This window comes from Colossoma macropomum, unplaced genomic scaffold (assembly GCF_904425465.1).
Source record: "Colossoma macropomum unplaced genomic scaffold, Colossoma_macropomum, whole genome shotgun sequence".
NCBI lineage: Eukaryota > Metazoa > Chordata > Actinopteri > Characiformes > Serrasalmidae > Colossoma > Colossoma macropomum.
The window spans coordinates 30,251,142-30,272,056 of NW_023494799.1; the positions used below are offsets into that span (position 1 = coordinate 30,251,142).

General features: G+C 38.1%; 1 protein-coding gene across 1 annotated transcript; it reads left to right on the forward strand.

Annotated features, from left to right (window-relative positions):
* The first annotated feature begins 694 nt into the window (after positions 1-694).
* atp8b3 (ATPase phospholipid transporting 8B3) lies at positions 695-19,333 on the forward strand. The gene is made up of 31 exons (XM_036586089.1): positions 695-778; positions 893-962; positions 1,039-1,153; positions 1,250-1,304; positions 1,411-1,476; positions 2,503-2,594; positions 2,991-3,104; positions 4,643-4,741; positions 5,886-5,947; positions 6,225-6,297; positions 6,373-6,443; positions 7,788-7,879; positions 8,272-8,430; positions 9,181-9,269; positions 9,499-9,692; positions 10,281-10,489; positions 11,137-11,159; positions 11,236-11,392; positions 12,006-12,194; positions 12,742-12,854; positions 13,079-13,243; positions 14,315-14,426; positions 14,526-14,601; positions 14,897-15,011; positions 15,220-15,406; positions 15,942-16,165; positions 16,531-16,614; positions 16,695-16,919; positions 17,070-17,208; positions 17,487-17,617; positions 18,125-19,333. The coding sequence occupies exons 5-31, from the start codon at positions 1,440-1,442 to the stop codon at positions 18,410-18,412; spliced, it is 3,519 nt and encodes a 1,172-aa protein (XP_036441982.1). The 5' UTR covers positions 695-778; positions 893-962; positions 1,039-1,153; positions 1,250-1,304; positions 1,411-1,439; the 3' UTR covers positions 18,413-19,333.
* The last annotated feature ends 1,582 nt before the right edge of the window (positions 19,334-20,915 follow it).

Sequence of the window (20,915 nt, forward strand, 5' to 3'; positions counted from 1 at the left end):
TCAAACAGTCATACAGAATGCAATAAATATGCATAACATGTTTAAATTCAGACACTGATACTCTATAAGCTCTGAAGTTACAAAGATGTTTCAAAATAATTTAAATAGTTTTTTTTTCTTTACCTGTTTTACTTTTTATGTTTTTGTTGTGAAGAACTACCTTTACTTGAGTAAATCTAAACTACTTTTTTAAATCAGGGCTGCCCAAAGTGTGGCCTAGTGATACATAGTGATACTTCCCCCACACAACAGGTGTGGGCACCCCTGCTTTGAAACCTTGATGCTACCTCACTGTAAAAAAGATTTAATGTTTCAACTTAAAAGTAAGTTAACCTGGCTGCCATAAAAATAAGGCTTTATTTTATACAGCACATCATAAGTTCTATTACAGTACTATTAAAGCCTGCTGGATTGAACTGAATGTTCATAATAAACTCTTCCTTTTGTAATATAAGCTCTTCCATGTAATTTAGAGTAAAAACCTATTTAGAAGAAAAATATATCATTGCATTTAAATACCATGCCATTCCTAGGGGTCTTTATAAATCAGCGTTCTGTCTCTGCACACTCTCGGGACATGGAGCAGGTGTTTGTGTCTTCTTTCTCCTCCTCTTTTTAACCTTGCCCCTATCATGTTTCAGTCTCCTCCCTCTCCTACCTGCAGGCACACAATTTCCCAAATCAGTTCAAGAGAGTTCGGGGAAGAAAGAGGAGGAAAGTGTAGCTTGACGTAAGAAGAAATGCAGCATATAGAGGCGTCTGTGTTGTGAAAAATCCTGTAAGCATGAATGGAAAGGCAGATTAAGATTCAAATATATAGCTCTGAGTATGTTAATTAGCTGAAGTTAACAATACTTTTTGGTCTATCAAATCAAATATCTAATTTGTGTAGGTGAGACACTGGAGACCAGCATGAGGAAAGATACCCCTCTCGAGATGTCGCAGCTATGAACAATTGCCAGGTAAGGTGTTTGTCAGTGAGACTCCCCAGTGATTATCATCTAGCAAGTCATTTTGCTAATGAGATATGTGGCTCAGGTTCATCGAGTTTGGGTGTATCGTTGATTATGTGGATCCAGCGCATGCTAGAACTCTTGGAAGATATTCCTCTACTTCACTCAACATGCTTTAAATAAGTTTAAAGGATGACAAGGTGAGCTTCTATTTGACAGGTCAAATTCAGTTTAATACACTTTTGTGGTGTAATATAATTCTAAACTTAAACTTTAAGTACTTCAATGTTCTGCAGCAGACAGTTCAGTACATGGCTATCTGAAGCGTGAAGAATCTCTGTCTGTGACAAGGTAAGCATAGCAACGATGTGTAATGAGTGACATATGAGTAGTTACTTGTTTTTCCACCTTTAAACTGGCCTCATTTATGGACATGGAAGACTTTCTTGCCTTCTAGAACATTTGGTCTTTCCCAGTACATTCATCATGGCCAAAAGGGACACCTCACCCTCAGAGGGAACAGGTCTGTATGATGGAGCGTTCAGTCAAAGTGCTACAGTTTACCTTAAAAAACTGTACTTGTGGATCTCTGTGTAGGAGACAAATGTAGTGAGGTGTAGGGCATCAGCCTAAAGAGTATGATCGGACGACTACATATTAGAATATATCTATTACTTGATATGTACAATACTGTGCAAAGTCAGAAATTATTTTTTGTTTATTTAACATCCAGTTAAAACACCTATTAAGTACAAGTTAATCATTTTCAGGAAACATTTCTGATGTGATGTAAGATAATCTACTTGCATAAGGAAGGAGAAAATGAAAGGAAAAGTTTCCAAAACTGGAGTTAAAAAATATTAAAAAGAAACTGTCACCATCAGATAAGCAACACTTCTTAAACAGCTTTCATCTTTGAGAGAGAGAAGAAATTCAAGATCTTGCCTAAGATCTAAAAAAACAACTTTTTTTCTGTATATCCTTCCACTGTAAGACAACTCAATGCTATGGGTCTGAAAGGACATGTGGCTGTCAAGAAGCTGTTACCAATAAAAACAAATAGAACAGAAGAACACTTTCAAATCAAAAAAAGAAGCTGCTGATGCTCTCAGAAAACTGGACTGACCTCAACATCACTGAATGTGTTTGGGATAATTTGGATTGTGAGAAGCAGAAAATACAAACAACTTCTAACTTTACTTTGGAGGTGTGGAAAAATATCCCTGTAGGTTTCTTTAACTTTTTTCTTTAACTTTCTTTTCTGAAAGCAAGTCTCCCGGAAAGAATGGAAGCTGTAATAAAAAGAAAGCATGGACACACAAAATACCAAAAATTCTGTATAATTTTCTATTAAATATATGTTTTCTGCTTTTTTTACTAATACTAAAAATTAATAACTTAATGACCATTTTTACTGGAAATTAAAGTGGCTTTTGCACAGTACTTTGTGTATTGCTAAGAGGCTGAGACCTAGTTTATGAAAAATAAAAAGTTAAATCTAGCCTTGGACTGAGCTGTATTTTAAAAGCAGCCCTTTTTTTCCTCTCAGGTATGACTTGGGAGGTGCGTGCCAACTGCAGATACTTCCATGAGCCCCTGGGACGCAAGTCTTTCTTGTGCTTCCGCTGGGGGCGTTACGCAGTGAGTAAGAAGACCTGGTTAAAAAAAAAGGGGGTAGTAGGGGGCCTTTAAAGAAAGCTCTCAGGAATATATGGAATACTTTTAAAGGTTTTAGCATGGTGTAATCCCTTACACCTAAGACCCAAGCCTAATTTTACCTATTAAACTGTATATAGACACACATTTTAAAACCTTTCTCTAATAACTAAATAAGTGACATATTACTTTCAGAGTACCAACTGAATCATTCATAGTTACTGAATAAGAAATTGACATAGGAGCAGTTACTTTTTTCATTCATAGCTACTGAACAATAAGTCTTAATAACAGAATAATACACCTGTACTTTAAGGGGTTAAGAGCACACCCTAGACTTTTTCCTCTTGCTAACACTCCTCTATTGGATTGTGTCACCAGGACAACTTGGTTCGCAGCTATAAGTACTCTCCATTGACCTTCCTGCCCCTCACACTATATGAGCAGTTCCAGCGAGCAGCAAACTTCTTCTTCCTGCTTATTGTGGTCATGCAGGTCTGTGGTTTTATTTCCTGCTCATTTATAAAATGCTCCTATGTACAAATAGAAAAACACTGACTCAAATCAGTTGCATTAAAGAATATTGGAATAACAGTGTGTTAAAGCAGTAACCCATATGTAAAGAGTAACAGATGGCACCCAGTGCTTGAGGCTGTGTAGGGAAGGAGTTGCTTATATATATTATGGTTTTCTGCAATATTATAATTACAGATGTATTCATTATTTCACTTCCCTAGAAAGCATGTCTACGTCAGGATTTGTACATGCACTGATGAGCCAAAACATTATATTGGTCCTCTGTGTGCCCTGTGGTATCTGGCACTGAGATGTTAGCAGCAGATCCTTCAAGCCCTGTAAGTTGTGAGGCAGCAGTGGGGCAGACTTGTTGTTTAAGCACATCCCACGGATGCTCAACTGGATTGAGATCTGGGAAAATTGGAGGACAGGGCAACACCTTGAACTCTTTGTCATGTTCTTCAAACCACTCCTGAACAATGTGTAGGGTGCACTATCCTGCTGAAAGAGGCCACTGACATCTGCGAACACCACTGCCATGAAAGTACTTGTTCAACATGAATGCCCAGACCCAGGGTTTCCCAGCAGAACACTGCCCAGAACATCACGCTCTTTCCAATGGCTTGTCTTTATCCTACAGTACATCCTGGTGCCATCACTTTGCCAGGTAAACGGTGCACACATACCCAGCTGCCAACATGATGTAAAAGAAAATGGTATTCATCAGACCAGGAGACCTTTGTCCATTGCTCCAAGGTCCAGTTCCAACATTGCAGACGTTTTCAAAGGTGAACGGGGGTTAGCATGGCCACGCAGCAGGGTGGGATGCTCTGTGTTGTGACACATTCCCTCATAACCATCGTTAAAAATTTCTGTAACGTGCCAGACTAGCCCTTCTGTCAGACGGGACAGAATCATTTGCTCTTGTGCATCGATAAGCCTTGTGCTGCTGGATCATGGTTCGTCCTTCCTCGGACCACGGTCAGTAGGTACTCACCACTGCTGACCTAAAAAGCCTTGCCATTTTGAAGATGCTCCAACTTGGTTGTCTGGCCGTAACGATTTATCCCTCAGCTCAGGCCATCAAACCTGCCCATTTTCGACTGTTTGCTTACTGTGTAATATATCCCAGACCTTGACACACGCCGTTATGAGATAATTGACATTATTCACTTCATCTGTGAGTGGTCATAATGTTTTGGCTCATCACTGTAAATGTCTACATATTTGCTGATTTATTGTATCATCAAGTGCTGACACATTATCAAATGTGCTGAAAACAGCATGCAGTATATTTTACTAATACATCTGTCCTGCTAAGTTTACTTTATCACAAACAATTATAATTTAATTTAACCCAGGCAGTACATTCAGATGGTTTTTATATGAAAATGTGTTATAATTAGTAATTACACAGTCTGTGTTGTTTTGAGACTGAGAGTAGGACTGTATTCTTGAGTGTGCAGCAGTTTGCATAGCTTACTGGCATAATGTATGGTTGTTTGTCTGGCCTCCAGTGTGTTTCTGTCATTGCCACTCTTCCCTGGTACATCACCATGCTGCCACTGCTCACCGTCCTTACAGTGCGTGGGGCCAAAGACCTGGTCACAGACCTGGTGAGGAAGTAAATAATAAAGGGTGAAAAAACACTCAGATCACATTGTGAGAATATATTTTGTAGAAAAAACAAACAAACAAACAAAAAAAAACAGCATTGGCAAAAAATTACCAGAACTGTTTTTGTGAAGTGAATGAAAAATGCCATATTTTAGTATTTTAGTTATTGGTAAATTATACTGACGATAAATTTTCTTTGTAGATGACACTTCATGCACAGAATATTCAGCTGTTTTTTGTTATGTATTTCTCATTAGAAATCTTCAGTACTGGGAAAACATTAAAGCAGATAAATCCAAACTAATCAAGTCAAGTCAAATAACAGTTAGCAAAAAACAAATTCAATTTCTTTATTTTTTTACATTTTAATTTTCTCTTTTCTCAGTTAAAAACTATGCGCCTATTGCTAATGTCAAATCGTTCACTTGAATTTGATTTGTCATGTTTCTTGGCAAAACCTTAACATTTCTTGAAAAATATAACCTACCTTATGCTGACAGGGGTTAAATTAGTTATCAAATTAACATCAAGACAATGCTATAAAAAGTCAAAGCCAAAGAAAAAGAACAAAAACACTAGCTTTATGCTAGCATGTTGGCTAATTCAATAGGACAGTTCAATAATGCTTAATTTAGCTAACCTTTGAAGTTCATAAAAACTGCAGCTAAATAAATATAAATATAAAATATTCTAAACTAAAATTATGATGTCTTAATGTCATAACTTACATAAATTAACCAAATAGGTGCAAATGTAGCTGAATACATAATGACGGTGAAGTTTTGAATTCAAGTCTCATTTGGCTAACTAGCTAAGTTGACCTAGCTAACGCTAACGCTAACTAACTAGCGACGTTTTTTGCTGAACACCTAGAACATTAACGTCACAGCAGAGACAACTTACGCTGAAGAGTAACTCATGATTTATTAACGGATGTTTTATATCTTATTGTGTAAAAAAAGAACAGAAAAATGAAAGACGTCTGAATAATAAGGAGATAACAGTTAAGTTACTACAAGGTGCACTTCCTCAGGAAAAGCGTACAATTAAATATGCATTATCAATTTCAAGAATAAGCGTAACGTTGTACTGTCCAATGTTTTTTGTTCTCTGTGTTTCTCTCTACATCTCGGATGCTTTCAGGGTCGACGCCGCAGTGATGCCAAGATCAACAGAAGGCCTTGTGACATCCTAACTACAGAGGGGTTCGTGTTTTTATTTATTTATTTATTTATTTTTGCATTTGGACTTAACGAGGCTTTAGATGGCTTTCTATACGCCAGCTTTTCCGTTCCACCTTAAATGGTGTCTCGGTTACAGGCGCCAGATACACAGTCTAGGCGCCAAGTGGCATGGCTGCAACATTTAAGGTGGAACGGAAAATTCGAACGAGAACCTGGAGAATACGAAGCCAACTTAAACCTCCTGAACTGACATTGATTAGTTTTGTGTCTTAGGTAAAAATAATAATTTTTCCTACAGTTTCACAACAGCTCAGTGGAAGGATGTCTGTGTTGGAGATGTTTTGCGGATTCATAAGGACGAGGTTATACCGGTGAGCATGTGCGTATATGTCTGTGTGTCTGTGTGTGTAGAGACGGTAGTAAACGTGTTGCTCTGTTTTCCCCAGGCAGACCTGCTCCTCCTCTGCAGTACTGAACCCCACAGTCTGTGCTATGTTGAGACTGCTGATATCGATGGGTAAGAACAAGGCCAGAAAGGTTTCTTAGATGGTTGGGTTTTCTACTCGCTCCCAGATGAACTAACAGGGCAAGGAGTAACTCCCAAAAAGAATCGATTCATCAATTTCAGACATTCGAGAATCAAGTCGACTCCAAAGCTTTGGACTCGATTCCTCCTTTAGGAGCTGAGTGGTGTGTTGTCCCTAGTCGTTCAATGCATGATCCCCATTAGTTCAATCGCCCAAAAACGTGCAGAAACCAGTAGGATAGCGTGAGATGCCCAGGGGTGGAGCCAAGGTGTGGCCAGAGGTGGCAGGTACCACCTTAGCGTGAAGCTTGGCCACCTCTCTGGCTACCCCAATTAAAAAATGAGTCAGCCTGACCCTTTTTCTCTACAAATGGACAGCGCCTTCGGTGCACCGTCCTCCCCTGCTCCTGCCAGGTGAAAAAACTATTTAAGCACTGAGTTCTGTACAGTTCCATGAAGTTCGTCTGACTCTATTCTTCACTTTATTATGTAATCTGGGTCTAAAATAAAAAACAGAGAAACCAAAAGTCAAAAGTGTGAACAATCACAGAGCTGTGCAGATGCTGTAAGCAAATCATAATGAAATTAAACTGAAAAAGTAAATGTTAAAGATTAAAATGTCACTGAGTAGATGCATTTCACACCTCACAAATAAACCTGATTATAAGTAAAAGTGTTAGCATTTGAAAATACTCAGAAAAGTACAAATCCATCAAAAATGTTCTTGAGTACATGTAACAAATTAAATGTATCTAGTTACTACACACCTCTGGTTAGAATAGATTATCAATATTCACTGATGTATATGTTCTTTTTTGGTCAAAATTAAATAAAAAAATGACTTAAAAGGTATTTTTATTGTCCTCACTACACATTTGTGTATTCAGTGTACTTTAAACAGTAATTCTGAATTGTACCAAAATATTTGAATCAAATGTGGCGAAATCTGAGATTGCATGATGGATTGAATTACTTCCTAGTGTATCAGAATTTAATAAAATTGTTGTGAGGTATCCCTGCAAAATATCATTGCTAGTGGCAAAATAAATACAGAGCCAAGATAAGGTATTGTGAGAACTTACTGGACTTAGCGGGGGTTTAGCTAGCTTAGATTGAAAGTCTGAAAGAAATCAACTTTGAATCATGAACCTATTGACTTCCAAACCAGCGTTCATCGAAGTTAGATATAGTGAATCTTTTTGCCCATTTGTGTTTGTACTTCAAACCTTTTTGTTATGATTGAACAGGTGAGCTACAGTTGTCACTGAGTGGACAGCGAAGGCCTGACTTTTATATCCTGCTTGTTGCAAGCTTAGTTTTGTTGATTGTTTGCAGAGAAACAAACCTGAAGTTTCGCCAGGCCCTGAACATCACCCACGCTGAACTGACCAGTGGTCGAACAGAGGAGCTTCTTGTGCCGTTTGATGGTTAGAGCAGTGTTTTCTCTCAGTGAGAAGACATGATGTTGCCCTGCGCTGTGACTGTCCTGCCACTGCAGATTATGCAAAGCTGATGTCTAATAAGCAAAGCTGTTCCCTACCAGCTCTGTCTTTCTCTCTCTTGCTTTCTCAGTTTTTCCATCTCTCTCTCTGACTTTGCCTCTAACTCTTTCTTTCTCACCCACTTCCTTTTCTCCTCTTTCTGTCTGCCCTATCTGTCTGTCTCTCTCTGCCTTTATATTAACACTCATACATATGCATTTACATGGATATTAACATGGCATTGACTTGAATACTAGCTATCTCTCTCTCTTTCTCTCTCTCTTTCTCTCTCTCTCTCTCTCTCTCTCTCTCTCTCTCTCTCTCTCTCTCTCTCTCAGGAGTTGTGTGGTGTGAGGAGCCGAATGGTCATCTGTACTCATTCAGGGGAGAGCTACACTGGAGAGGACAGTGCCATCTACTGGACACAGAGTACATGCTGCTCAGGGGAACAGTCCTGCGCAACACTGACACTGTGTATGGACTGGCCATATACACAGGTATACATCCCTTCTTTAAAACTCTCAGTAAAACAAGAAGGTATTGATACTCACATGCCTTCTCTATGAGCATAGGCATACACCTACATTTAAAGGTTTGGAATTATATTAATATTTTATATAGAATAATAGCTTTATGATTTAGTGTGTGATATAGATCATATATATATATATATATATATATATATATATATATATATATATATATACATACACATATATATATATATATATATATATATATTACATTGACTTGTGCCACATTCTTTGGACAGCAACAATATATATATATATATATATATATATATATATATATATATATATATATATATATATATTGTTGCTGTCCAAAGAATGTGGCACAAGTCAATGTAAAGAGATTTAATTTCAAGTGATGTTGAATGTGTAGAAGTTAGCATTTCTATTGGTCCATTCATCATGAAATGCAGCATGAAAAAAATTACGACAGTGTAAAGAGCAGCTGATATTTTAATTTATTTGGTTTTGTATTTTAAACTGGTAAATATAAATATATATAAAGCATACAAAGTTTCAGTTTCAGTTTTTATTTATTTATTTATTTATTTTTGCAGCTTTCACATTTTGCATAGATTCATTTTACACATTTATCTCCACATTGTCTTTTATGTAATTGAAAACGTTGATAACAAACGTTTAGATGGTAGTGTATTAATCAGAATGAAAAAAATGATTCAAGAGGATAAAACATTCTCTTCAACTGTACGTCAGGCTCAGACAGCAAAATCCTCAGGAACTGTGGCAGTTTGAAAGTAAAGAAGACTCGGGTGGAGAGATTCCTTAACAAAGTGGTGGTGACGGTAAGAAACGACTGAAGCTTAATTGTCACTGTTGCACTTGTGCTCTGCAAAAGCTACTAATCATGCAACAAGTTTTATGCCAGTGACAGGTCTAAACCGGACATTACTGATGAAAGCGATAAACAGTGTGCAGCATTATATATAGCAAACAGGATATTATGCATGGCAGTTGTGGCCTGTTGAAACAGGTTTAAGTGCAAGATGTGCTGTTCTGTGCCATTTCTTTTAGATTGTTCTCTCCTTGCTGATAGTTGCTCTTCTCTTGGCTGTGGGATGTGGCCTGTTTGAGCATTTGGTTTCCCCAAATATTGAGGTTCTATCTGCCATAAGGGGCAGCGCCACTGCTGCATATCGGGGCTTCCTGACCTTCTGGGGCTACATCATCTTGCTAAGCCCTGCCATGCCCATATCCCTCTACATCACGTAATACCACTCAGTACACATGAACTGATTTTGCCACTAAAATTCTAGTTCAGTGTGTCTAGTTCTAGTTAAAGAAATTGTGCAGCAAAAAATCTTTTTTACCCCAAATGTAGTTGATCAGCCAGGACGTGTGGTGTCCAGAGCTTATGCCTCACCAATTAGCATAATGCAAACTGCATGAATCTTCAGCGTATGTAGTTGCCTCAAACCATGTCAAGTTGTTAAGTAATCTGAAACTTGCTTATATGGTTACTCACACTGTATGACGTACTGTTATCTATATTTGCGTTGCCTAGGCCTAAACAGTAGTAGTAGCCATCTTGAAGCCTGAATTTTATATGTGCTTTTTTCATTTGGATAACAGTATTAAATATTAAAAAACCTATAAGCAAGTATGTTTAATACTACCTGGTGGGGAATAAGCTTCAATTGCTTGTTAAATACATTAGCCTTGTAGCTCCAGTGCAAAACTCAAGAAGCGGACCAACCACGCTGAGGCTAATTGACTACATAAGGTTAAAGTGAAAACTTGTTTAAATGTAAATTTTGTATTTAACTTGTGGACTTATGATGCTTTACTTTCCCAAGGTTTGAGCTGGTTCATGTGGTGCACTGCCTCCTGATTGGCTGGGACATTGAGATGTACTGGGAGGAGAATGACAGGCCTGCTCAGGCCCGCACCACCTCTCTCAATGAGGAGCTTGGGCAGGTGGGCCATCTGCTGAGCGACAAGACAGGAACACTCACTCAGAACCGCCTACTCTTTCGCCAGTGCTGCATTGCTGGGCAAATTTACGGTCAGTCTGCAACTCTTCCCGGTATCACGGTATAAATTGTCTACTTCTGACCTCAGTTACTGGCAACCTTGTGGTCATTCCCTTGCAAGAGTGCATCTGAGTAATTGAAGATGATGCAGATTTTTCCCCTTTACAGTGGACTTAAATGCAGGGTAGACGCAGGTTGGCTCTATTGGCCAAATATGTTTAAAATACAGGAAGACAAGGAATTATTCTTCAATTACATAGTAACTCACAGGAGACTTTGCAATCACATAGACATCCATTCTTTTATCCTTTTATGCATACACCTAGTAGCCAAACAACGAATATCATAGTATAATTAAAAATTACTGACAGTTTCAATACATTTCCAGATACATATATTTTAATGAAACCCTTATATACAAGTGTTTTTGTTGATTAATAGTGGCTTATCATTCTGGGATGTCAATTCACTTTTTAGTGAGAACAATATTTAACAACCCAACCTGAAATATTTTTATTGTGCAAAATAGTAAAAACAAAATTGAACAATAGATAGCTAAACTTTATGTCAGTGTTGCTTTCTGGCAAAAACGGTGCTAAACATTGAGTTATGTCTGATTTGTACTCGTCTTTGGATTTTTATATGTGATTTGTTGTTGACCTTGTTTAATTTCTTTCAGGGGATATGACAGCAAAATCAAAGGTAATGCCAACATTTTGTAATTGAAATGTCAGTTTGTATGACCATGCAGCGCTCACCCATCTACTCTCATCTGTAGCCGCTGGACCTGAGCTGGAACCGTTTCTCCTGTGGTGGACTTTGCTTCTCTGACCAGCGGCTGGTGGAACGGCTGCGGAAGCGGTCCTGCCCTGAGAGCCGAGAGTTCTTTACTGCACTGGCACTGTGCCACACTGTCATGAGCGAGTGGAAAGACGGTCAGTGGCCCCTAGTTACAGCTCAAAACAGAAGAAATAATGAGGGTAGCTATGCGGCAAGTTAAAGACAGAAGTCATGGCTACAGCAACATTAGACGGACATAAATTCACACAACGGACATAAATTCACACAACAATTTTCAACAGTAGGAAGATATTCAGGATAAACCTACATATACTCTTGTTAAAACGTTTGTAGTCACTTGTCATATTTATAAAATTACACACTGTATAATTGTTTTCCAACAAGTATTTATGGAATTAGGAAATATAAATTTATTAAAATTTTTTGACGCTTATAAGGCATTGTCAGTCATTTCAGAGTCATCTACAGCTCTGTTCATCATTCTGGACACAACTAAACGTCTTGTTTTTTTACAGTTTCCTAGTTTCCACAAAATGTAAACTTTAAACAGTACTAAAATCATATTAGAATTTTATACACTGTTGTTGAATCAAAAATTGAACATGTTGATTCCAAACTTTTGAACAATAGTGAAGGGTGTTGGTAATATATGCATACTTGTGAATTACATACCCAAGCACTGGAGCAAGAAATAAAGAAGCTGTGTGTAGAATATATGGCAATGTAGTGAACGTGTGTTTTGATCAGGGTTGCCGCGATATCAGGCTGCATCTCCAGATGAAGAGGCTCTAGTTTGTGCAGCTCGAGAGCTGGGCTGGGTCTTTCTCTCCCGCACACGTGACTCTTTGACAGTCAGTGAACTGGGATTTACGCGCCACTACCACCTGCTGGCCCTGTTGGACTTCAGTAGCAAGCGGAGGCGCATGTCTGTGCTGGGTGAGAGACCTGTCTTTCATCGAGGTCCCTGATAAATATGGGCCAATATGGCTCCCAACAGAGCACTGGATTGGTCTGAGTATTAATGATATAAAAGTGCATCAGTTTATCATGATGTATCAATCTGCAAATGATTTTGGAATGTTAAAATCTGTTTTTATTGTCTTTATTCTGCTACTGTGTAATTAGTTCTTCCAGACACATTTATGTATTCAGTGTATTGAATCAGACCAAAATAATTAAATCAAGTTGTCATGAAATTTAAGTTTTCATGATGTGTTAAACAGTTTCTTCTGAATTTAATCAAAATGCTGTGAGGCCAGAGATTAACATTACGTTAAAAAGAAACTCTTTGGTTTCTTGCAAACTGCATGAGTTTGTATGTTTAATTTACACTTTAATTTGTCAAACTCATAACCACATAACTTGCATTTATTGCATAGTAGTTACCAAATAAGTCATAACCGTCATGGAGTAATAACTCTTAATGGTAAGACTAGGGTTTAAGTGGTTAAAATATTTTGTGAATGTACTTGTTTGTCTGTAGTGAGAACACCAGAGGGAGAGCTGAAGCTGTACTGCAAAGGTGCAGACATTGTCATTCTCGAGCGGCTGAGAAAGGATAGTCTGCATCAGGAGAGCACAGAGCAGGCTTTGGAGGTCAGCGCAGTTCATTCCGGTTACAGTTTTGGGTCAGCTTTTGAGTTCATCAAGGCTTCTTTACTTCCCGACTTTCTTTCCGACCCTGCGACTTATGTGTGTCAAAAACATTTCTGAAGTGAAGCCTTGCAATGTTGCTTTTGGCCTCTATTTTGCTTTACCACAACCCAGTACAAAATGGGGTTAGCTTGTGGTTGTTTCACTGTGCGTGTGTGTGTGGGCAGGTTTTTGCACAGAATTGTCTGAGGACGCTGTGTGTGGCTGTTCGTCGTGTGTCTGAGGCTCAGTGGACAGAGTGGAGCCACGCCCTCAGCCAGGCTGCCACAGCAACTGTTCACCGAGAGACCATGCTGGAGGAGCTGCATGAACACATGGAAAAAGAGCTAACGGTACAGGAGAGTAGAGCCATCATTGGCTGTTATGTTGTTGGCTTTCATTTACTATTTGTTATTTCAGTGGTTCTAAACCCTGTCCTTGTATTCCCCATGCTTTACATATTTTAGTGGTTTCCCTGCTTGGACACATCCACTTCAACTCAAGAAGGGCTTGTTAATTAGCCAATTAGTAGTAACCCTGGTCCTGGAGTAGTTTATTAGTATAATATAGAACAGGGGTACTCCTTTCCGTTCTTTGAGGGCTGCAGTCCAGCTCAGTTCAGTGATGTTCTTGTTCTAACATACCTACTAAACTTGTTCAAACTCAATAACTAAACTGCTGTTACCAATGGATGGAATATTTTAACTATAATCCTAGGATTGTGTTTGTTATAAATCTTAAAATGTGTAATTCAGTATCCACTATGAAATATTCATTAACTACTATGAAGTTTTATTTAATTTGGATTAGATTTACCTGGTGAGGAACCATGATTTCTGCTGAGACCTGTAATCTAAATCCAGTATGGTAAAATATGCATTGTCTGACAACAGTAATTCTGGTCTGACAATGTTTAATTTGCTGTATTTGGAGCTCCCTCAGTAAGAGCAATTACGTCTGAAACAACCTCATGGTAATGTAATAAAAATACCTGGTAAAAGACATGAGCATGTTATTACTGAGAGTCATGCCTGTTGCGTATAGCTGACCAGTGCATCTAGGCTGATACTTTATCTTCATCAATCATCAATTATCTTGAGCCTGACAGACCCCTTACAAATGACATTAGAGAAGCTCCTCTGGTAATTTTGACGTTTTTGCCTCTGTCCAATCAGACTAACAACACAAATTCATTGTGAATGGACCAATAGAAATGCTTCCAAACTAATAGAAAAAAAATGTCATTACATTGATGTACATTGAAAGTAAAGAATGTTCTTGCCTTCTCCCATAAATTTACCACTTTGGAGTTACTTGTTTCTGGGACAGTGATATGTAAGTTATGTAATTATGAAATTGAGGAGGTGTAAGCCTGCATATAGACCCTTAAGGTTTAGGGTTAATACGGCTGGTGTGTTTTCCAGATGCTAGGTGTGACGGCCATCGAGGATCGTCTGCAGGAAGGCGTTCCTGAGACTATCTCCAGCCTCCGACGAGCAGGGGTGAAGGTGTGGGTGCTAACTGGAGATAAGACAGGTACTGCGCTCCCTCTGTGGACCACCAGTCACAGCATAGCATAGCTTACAGAAGTGATGGAGAAATGCCTGACTGTTTCCTTTCTGTCCAAATGCATAGAAACGGCTGTGAATGTGGGTTATGCCTGCAAGTTGATGGATCCAGATACAAGACTGCTCCAAGGCGAGGAGCTGAGGTCAGACAAATACTTTCATGCATATATGTACACATTTGTGTCTATTTATAAGAAATTTAATTGTTTGCTTGCAAGTGTTCAGTGTTTGTTATTAATGTGTTTGTTATTAATGTGCTTCTTTGCTCGGCTCTGCTCTGTTTGTAGGTGATGCTTTGTAAAGTGGCACTGAGCAGTTTTCAAAACTGTGCTATATGTATATATTGATATATTACATATGTGTATAAGATATTTTGTTGTTATTATTGTTATTAATCAACCAGTGCAGCTGTGGAGTAATTGTTAATATCACGTTCAGACAGCTTCTCCAGTCTCCCACTCCAGATGTGTGTTTCCATAAGGATAAAGAGTCTCTTATTTGGAGCACAGATAAAAGTGGTAAAGCCGCCATTGTCGTTGGTGGATTTGAGCTTGTGAGTATTTCATTTTGTGATTACATCCATAAAAACTTGGCAATTTATGTTTAAGAGCATAACATAACACAGGTGGTGTTACCAAGTACTTTCTGGACTATGGAATCAGTAGCTTGTCTGAAGGAAAAGTTAAGTTGCATGGCTTGTGATAACTTGTTTACAATATTACTTTATGTCCGGATCAAACCATCAGCTGATGTCTTTACAGGCAGAACTGATCAAGACACCTGAGATGGGTGCCAGGTTTGTGTCTCTGTCCAATCAGTGCCAGTCGGTGCTGTGTTGCCGAGTGACCCCAGGACAGAAGGCAGAGGTGGTCGAGTTGGTCAAGAAGTATTCTTCCTCTATCACCATGGCGATAGGAGATGGTGCCAATGATGTGAATATGATTAAGAGTAAGGATGGGAGAGGGACTCATGAGTAACATTATACTACACAGAAGTTGCTCCTTTGTAGCTGTCGTAAGAAAATCATGTAACTATTTTTTTACTTTCATCATTTGAAAATTCTGGGCTGTAAATGTTTCGTGATGAATGGATCTATAGAAAATTTGGAAAGCAAATCTATTGCTTGTTTATATATATATATATATATATATATATATATATATATATATATGTATATATATATAACATTTGTTTTTCTTTATTTATTTTTTTGATATCATTAATGGATTGTTTTTCCTTCTCAGATAAAGTTTCTTACAAAAGTGATGATTTTCTAATGGGATTACTGTTGATATTACATCTATATAGATATTCTCAAATACTAACCTAATAATCCAGTAATTAATAGTAGTTCAACATTATCACACATAGTGACTCAAATCCTGAACAGTGTCTTTCTCTCTGTCTCTCTCTCTCTCTCTCTCTGTCTCTCTCTCTCTGTGTCTCTCTCTCGCACACGCTCTCTCCCTACATGTCATTGCAGCGGCACATATAGGGGTGGGCTTATGCGGTGTGGAGGGTGGTCAAGCAGTACAGAATGCAGACTTTGCTCTGGCCCAGTTTAGCTTCCTGCGCAGGCTGCTGCTGGTCCACGGCCGCTGGTCTTACCGCCGCATCTGCAGCTTTCTGCGCTACTTCCTCTATAAAACCTCCTGCTTTGCTTTGGTGCACATCTGGTACAGCTTGTACAATGGCTTTAGTGCCCAGGTAAACCCACAGGTTCCTCACAGCTGCCCTTCTCTACAAAAAACGCATTTTGCCACAATTACTGTTTATTTGCCAAATTTAATATACAATATATTTAATTCTTTTCCAATATGTTCTCTGTAGAGGATGCGTTATGTTCACTTAGAAATTCAACATAGCGTAATTTTACCAGGGGTGTTCAGTTCAAACTTTTACATATGACTGTATATGTGAATATAAAGAAAAAAATCAGGTGTTCTCATTTGAAGAAATTTTGATGATTTTTTTTTTTTTTTTGCGTTGCAAATATGAGGCCTTACCTAGCAGCAATGTTTGGAATAAACCATGTGTTTTCTTACTTGTACATTATTTTGATTTCCACTCAGCCGATGTACGAGAGCTGGTTTATTGCCCTCTATACCACCACGTATACCTCCCTGCCTGTTCAGTGCCTTGGCTTTTTCGAACAGGTGAGTAAAAAAAGTAGTTTATCTGAAAAGGTGATTTCCATACTGTTGTCTGATTTACATGAAAATGCATTCTGGCACAGGATATGAGTGCTGAGAGCTCTCTTCGCTGGCCAGAGGCCTACTCAGCTGGACAGAGGAATGAGTTTTTAAACCCTTTAATCCTGCTTGCCACACTGCTCTACTCCATCTACACCTCCATCATCCTTTTCTTCTTACCCATGGGAGTCCTCCAGTACTCAGATGTGGACTATCAGACTTTGGCTGTTACTGTGGAAATGTCAGCTATATTCTCAGTAACTCTTGAGGTATCTTTGTTCACAGACTTAATTTAATTTAATTTAATTAAAATAGTCACTGTAGTTCAGTTAAACTGTTGTCCTCAGCAATTTTGCCAGAAATATATGGTTATTTTGAACATGTTGATGTTAATTCTGGATTCTGCTTACATCTCCCAGATTATTTTAGAGACCAAGTTCTGGACCAAGTATAATTTTGCCACAGTGCTTCTCAGCCAGGTGTTGTTCTTTCTGTCCACCGTGATTCTTCATAGCCCTCGTCTGTTCACGGCTTTCCCTCACGACTACGTCTTCTTTGGTATCTTCTTCCTTATCCATAAGATCAGATTTTCCATCCATTCTTTGTTTTCTTGGTAAATCCATTCGTGCAGCATTATAAGAATGTCCAAATCAAAAAGGGTAATTTTGCAGTTTAGACAGAAATTACATAGTAAACAATGCCAGCCCTGAATTGTTGCCACTTCTGTTAGTTTTATAGATTCACAATTGCTCATCAGTTGCATACTGAATGTTTCTGCTAGTCTACTGTTATTAAGCAGAGTAAGATGGTATGTTGTTTTTTGTTTTTTTTCACAGGAGCATCACTAAATGCCTTTGCCAACCCTGTGGTGTGGCTTGTTGTGTTTCTGACCACCTGCACTGCTGTCCTCCCCTCCATTACAGTGCGAGCCCTAAATGTGGTGCTAACAAACCCCAACAAACACAAGGTGAGAACCCAATTCATAAACGTTGTGACAACAGGAAACACACTGCCTTTAAAAAGTTTGGAATCACTTGTCATATTAAATCCTTTTACAGTAGCCATAACATGTGATTTCCAATTGTTTTGAACTATGCGTTTTTTTTCTTCAGTAATCTTGATGGAATATATTTTGATAGAAATGTGTATGATTTACAGAAATGGTAGCAAGATGGAATTTCGTGTTGCTAGGTTGTTGCTATGGTATTCCAGGTGGTGGATATGGTATTGCACTTCGTTGCAAGGCTGTAAGGCCATTTCTGTGGTATCTTTTATGGCATTGCTTTGCAATGGGCTATCAGTAATTATACATTTATCTGCAAATAGATCTGCCGATTGGTTTTACATTATTGAAAAGACTGATCCCAAACTTTTGAACAGTTGTGTGTTTCTGGCATAACCTGTGACAGGCAATACACAGCTGAGTGTTTTTAGTGTTGCACATTATATTATGCTTTTAATCCACACTGTTTAGATCCATTCGTCAGAGGAGCCAGTTGCACTGCAGTCATGGTTCAGGAGAGGTGTGCCTCAACGTCGCTCATCCTACGCAATGTCCCAAGGAAAAGGCTTTGGAAAACTAATGACTTTGGGAACTGGGCCCCTTTCTACAGCGCCCCCTCTGGATGGGAAGGTAGCAAAGGACACAGTAAGGGCAGACTCTCCACAAATAGCACAAGCAGAAGCTGCTAATGGTGTGACGTCCGATGAAAATAAATCTGGGAACGTTCAGCATGGCGTTACCTTGAAAAGGACAGAATAGACTTATGGAAATCTTAGTCTGGTGGTTACAGACTTAAAAAAGCACTCTTGAATTTTCAGTTCCTGTTTGACTGTGCAATTTGGACCACTTGCAACAGCTCATCTGACATAGCAATGTAAAATTCTAGGTCTACTTATGGCAGTGTGCTCATTTTGTGCACTTCATGCTATCACTCATATGAGCTAAAGTATGGCTGAAGAAACTTAAATACCCCAGCAACTGTGTACCAGCAAAAAGAGAAGTATTTAACTGAATGAAAAGCATACATCATAAGTACTCTGAAGTGCTCAAAATGTTTGCACAAAGTTGGCTATGTTGCTAAAATTACTTGCGCTCCACACAAAAAATTATTCATATATGTGGACCCAGGTACAGATATTTTTCTTTTGCTGAAGAAATGGACTGCACATGATTTAGAATCATGTTGATAAATCCATGGTTCCTGCAGATCCTTAAAAGGTTTTAAAAAGTTAGATTTATTAAGTTATAGTCATAAATGTGACTTTTTTTTTTTACTATTAGAGGTATTAAATTCTAAGATTATGCTTTAAGTTTGAATTTAAAAAGTCAAAATGCTTCAGAATAGTCTTCCAACCAAAAATATCGATCCAATATCTGGATGATAAGAAAGTCAAACACACTGAAAAGACAGTTTGAGGAAAAGAGAGAGCAGTTAGTGGAGCTACAGAGGGAAATTGAGAAGAGGACTATTGAGCTACACGTCATGCATTTACTGTATCTCGAAGCATACATCATTGTTTAATATTCAAACAATTGATTTGAATAAAACATAAACATAAAGCCATTAAAACAGTGGAAGTGGTATTATTTTTTCTTAATTTAAGTCTTAAAAAGATATGAAAAAGAACTGAATTAGATTTTATAAATCGTTTAGCAACCCTGTAAATGAAATATTTTAATACTGATAAGGTAGCAACCCAAAGATAGGCTGTAGGACCACAAAAAGTTTGACAAAGTTTGAAATTTTCAAATGCATTTTACATAATAGATTAAACTTTTCCTGCTTTGCCTTTTCAGTTTTTCATGAGTGAACTTTCCACAGAAAGAAAATGCAGTCTATGTAGTAACATCTTTACAACTGATTTTATACAATTGATTTTATTCAGTCATTTACAAACACGCAATTTACCCATATTTCCTTTTTTAAGTTTTATTCTGTAACAGTTATTACTCCAGTTTTTCCTCTTCCTCAAGAGTCTCCGTTAGCTCTAAACAAAAGGGTCCTCCACATTCTCTCTGGCTCCCCCTGTAGGATAGGAGGTGGAAAGAGGCTCTCAAATCACATGTTTAATGTTAGGCCTGCTGTTATCGCTACAGAGCAGTCTCAGCACTGCTGTTGTGCACTAATGGCTTTGTGAGATTCACCAATCTATTATATAATCTTTGGTTAAGGAGATGTGCTGTAATAGCATGTGTTGTCTTTCCTCTGCTCGTGACTTCTACATCACTGCTGATTCTGATTTAAAAAAGCATAAAGGGGTTATATGCTAAACCTTGTTTATATATGTTTCTGGTCACCCTGGGTGACTGGAGTAGAGTGGATGGAGGCCTTGCTGTGTGGGAAGAGTTCAAATTTTTGGTAATCAGGACATTTTTGCATAGATCTCTTTACGACGACAACCAGCCTCAGCAACTCTTTGGTACTTAGTGTAGATGTTGTGGTGTCAGCAGAGAATTGACTGTTATCTTGCTCTGTGAGCATTAGCTACTGACTATTGGAAACTGACTACACGCTTAAAAATAAAGGCCCCTAATTTGTTCTTGGCTTGGATATACACTTTGCCAAAAAGGGTTCTTTGCACAATGCAATAAAAGAATCACTCTTAGTATAAAGCACTTCCACATAATGTAAAGGTTCTGGGAAAAACCTTTAAACGGTTATACTTTTACATTATGTGAAGGTTCTTTAATGCTTTAAAAGGCTTCAAACACTCACAAATCTCACTATGTTTTTCTATGGCATTTCTCAAATATCCCTTTTTTAACAGTGTGTGGTTTTTTAAACTTCAGTAAGATTCACTTGTACATCTCATTTACAAAGATAGTTCTTTAAAGAATCATCCATTGAGCGGTTCTTTAAGGACCAAATGTGGTTCTTCTGCAGCATCACTCAAAAAAACGCTTTTTTTAAGAGCGTGCAGTTCTTGGAAAAAGGACGTTGGGATAGAACCTTCATTCTCTGGAGATTTTTAAACTTTAAAATGTTCTTTACTTGCACATCTCATTTAAAGAACTATCTATTGTAAGGTTCTGAAGAGAACCAAACTTGGCTCCTCTATGACATCACTCAAAGAAACTTTTTTGGCACCATTTTTAAGATTATATGAGCAGGTGAATCAGATGTTTTGGTAAGAAAAGCAGTCTTTGCAACTACAGAGTTTAAAGCATTAAAACATTTAGAGAGAGTTTTTGTAATTTTGCTCAGCTGGTGAAATGTAGCAGTTTTGGGTGAGTGAGGTTTTGTTTTACAGCTCATATTTTG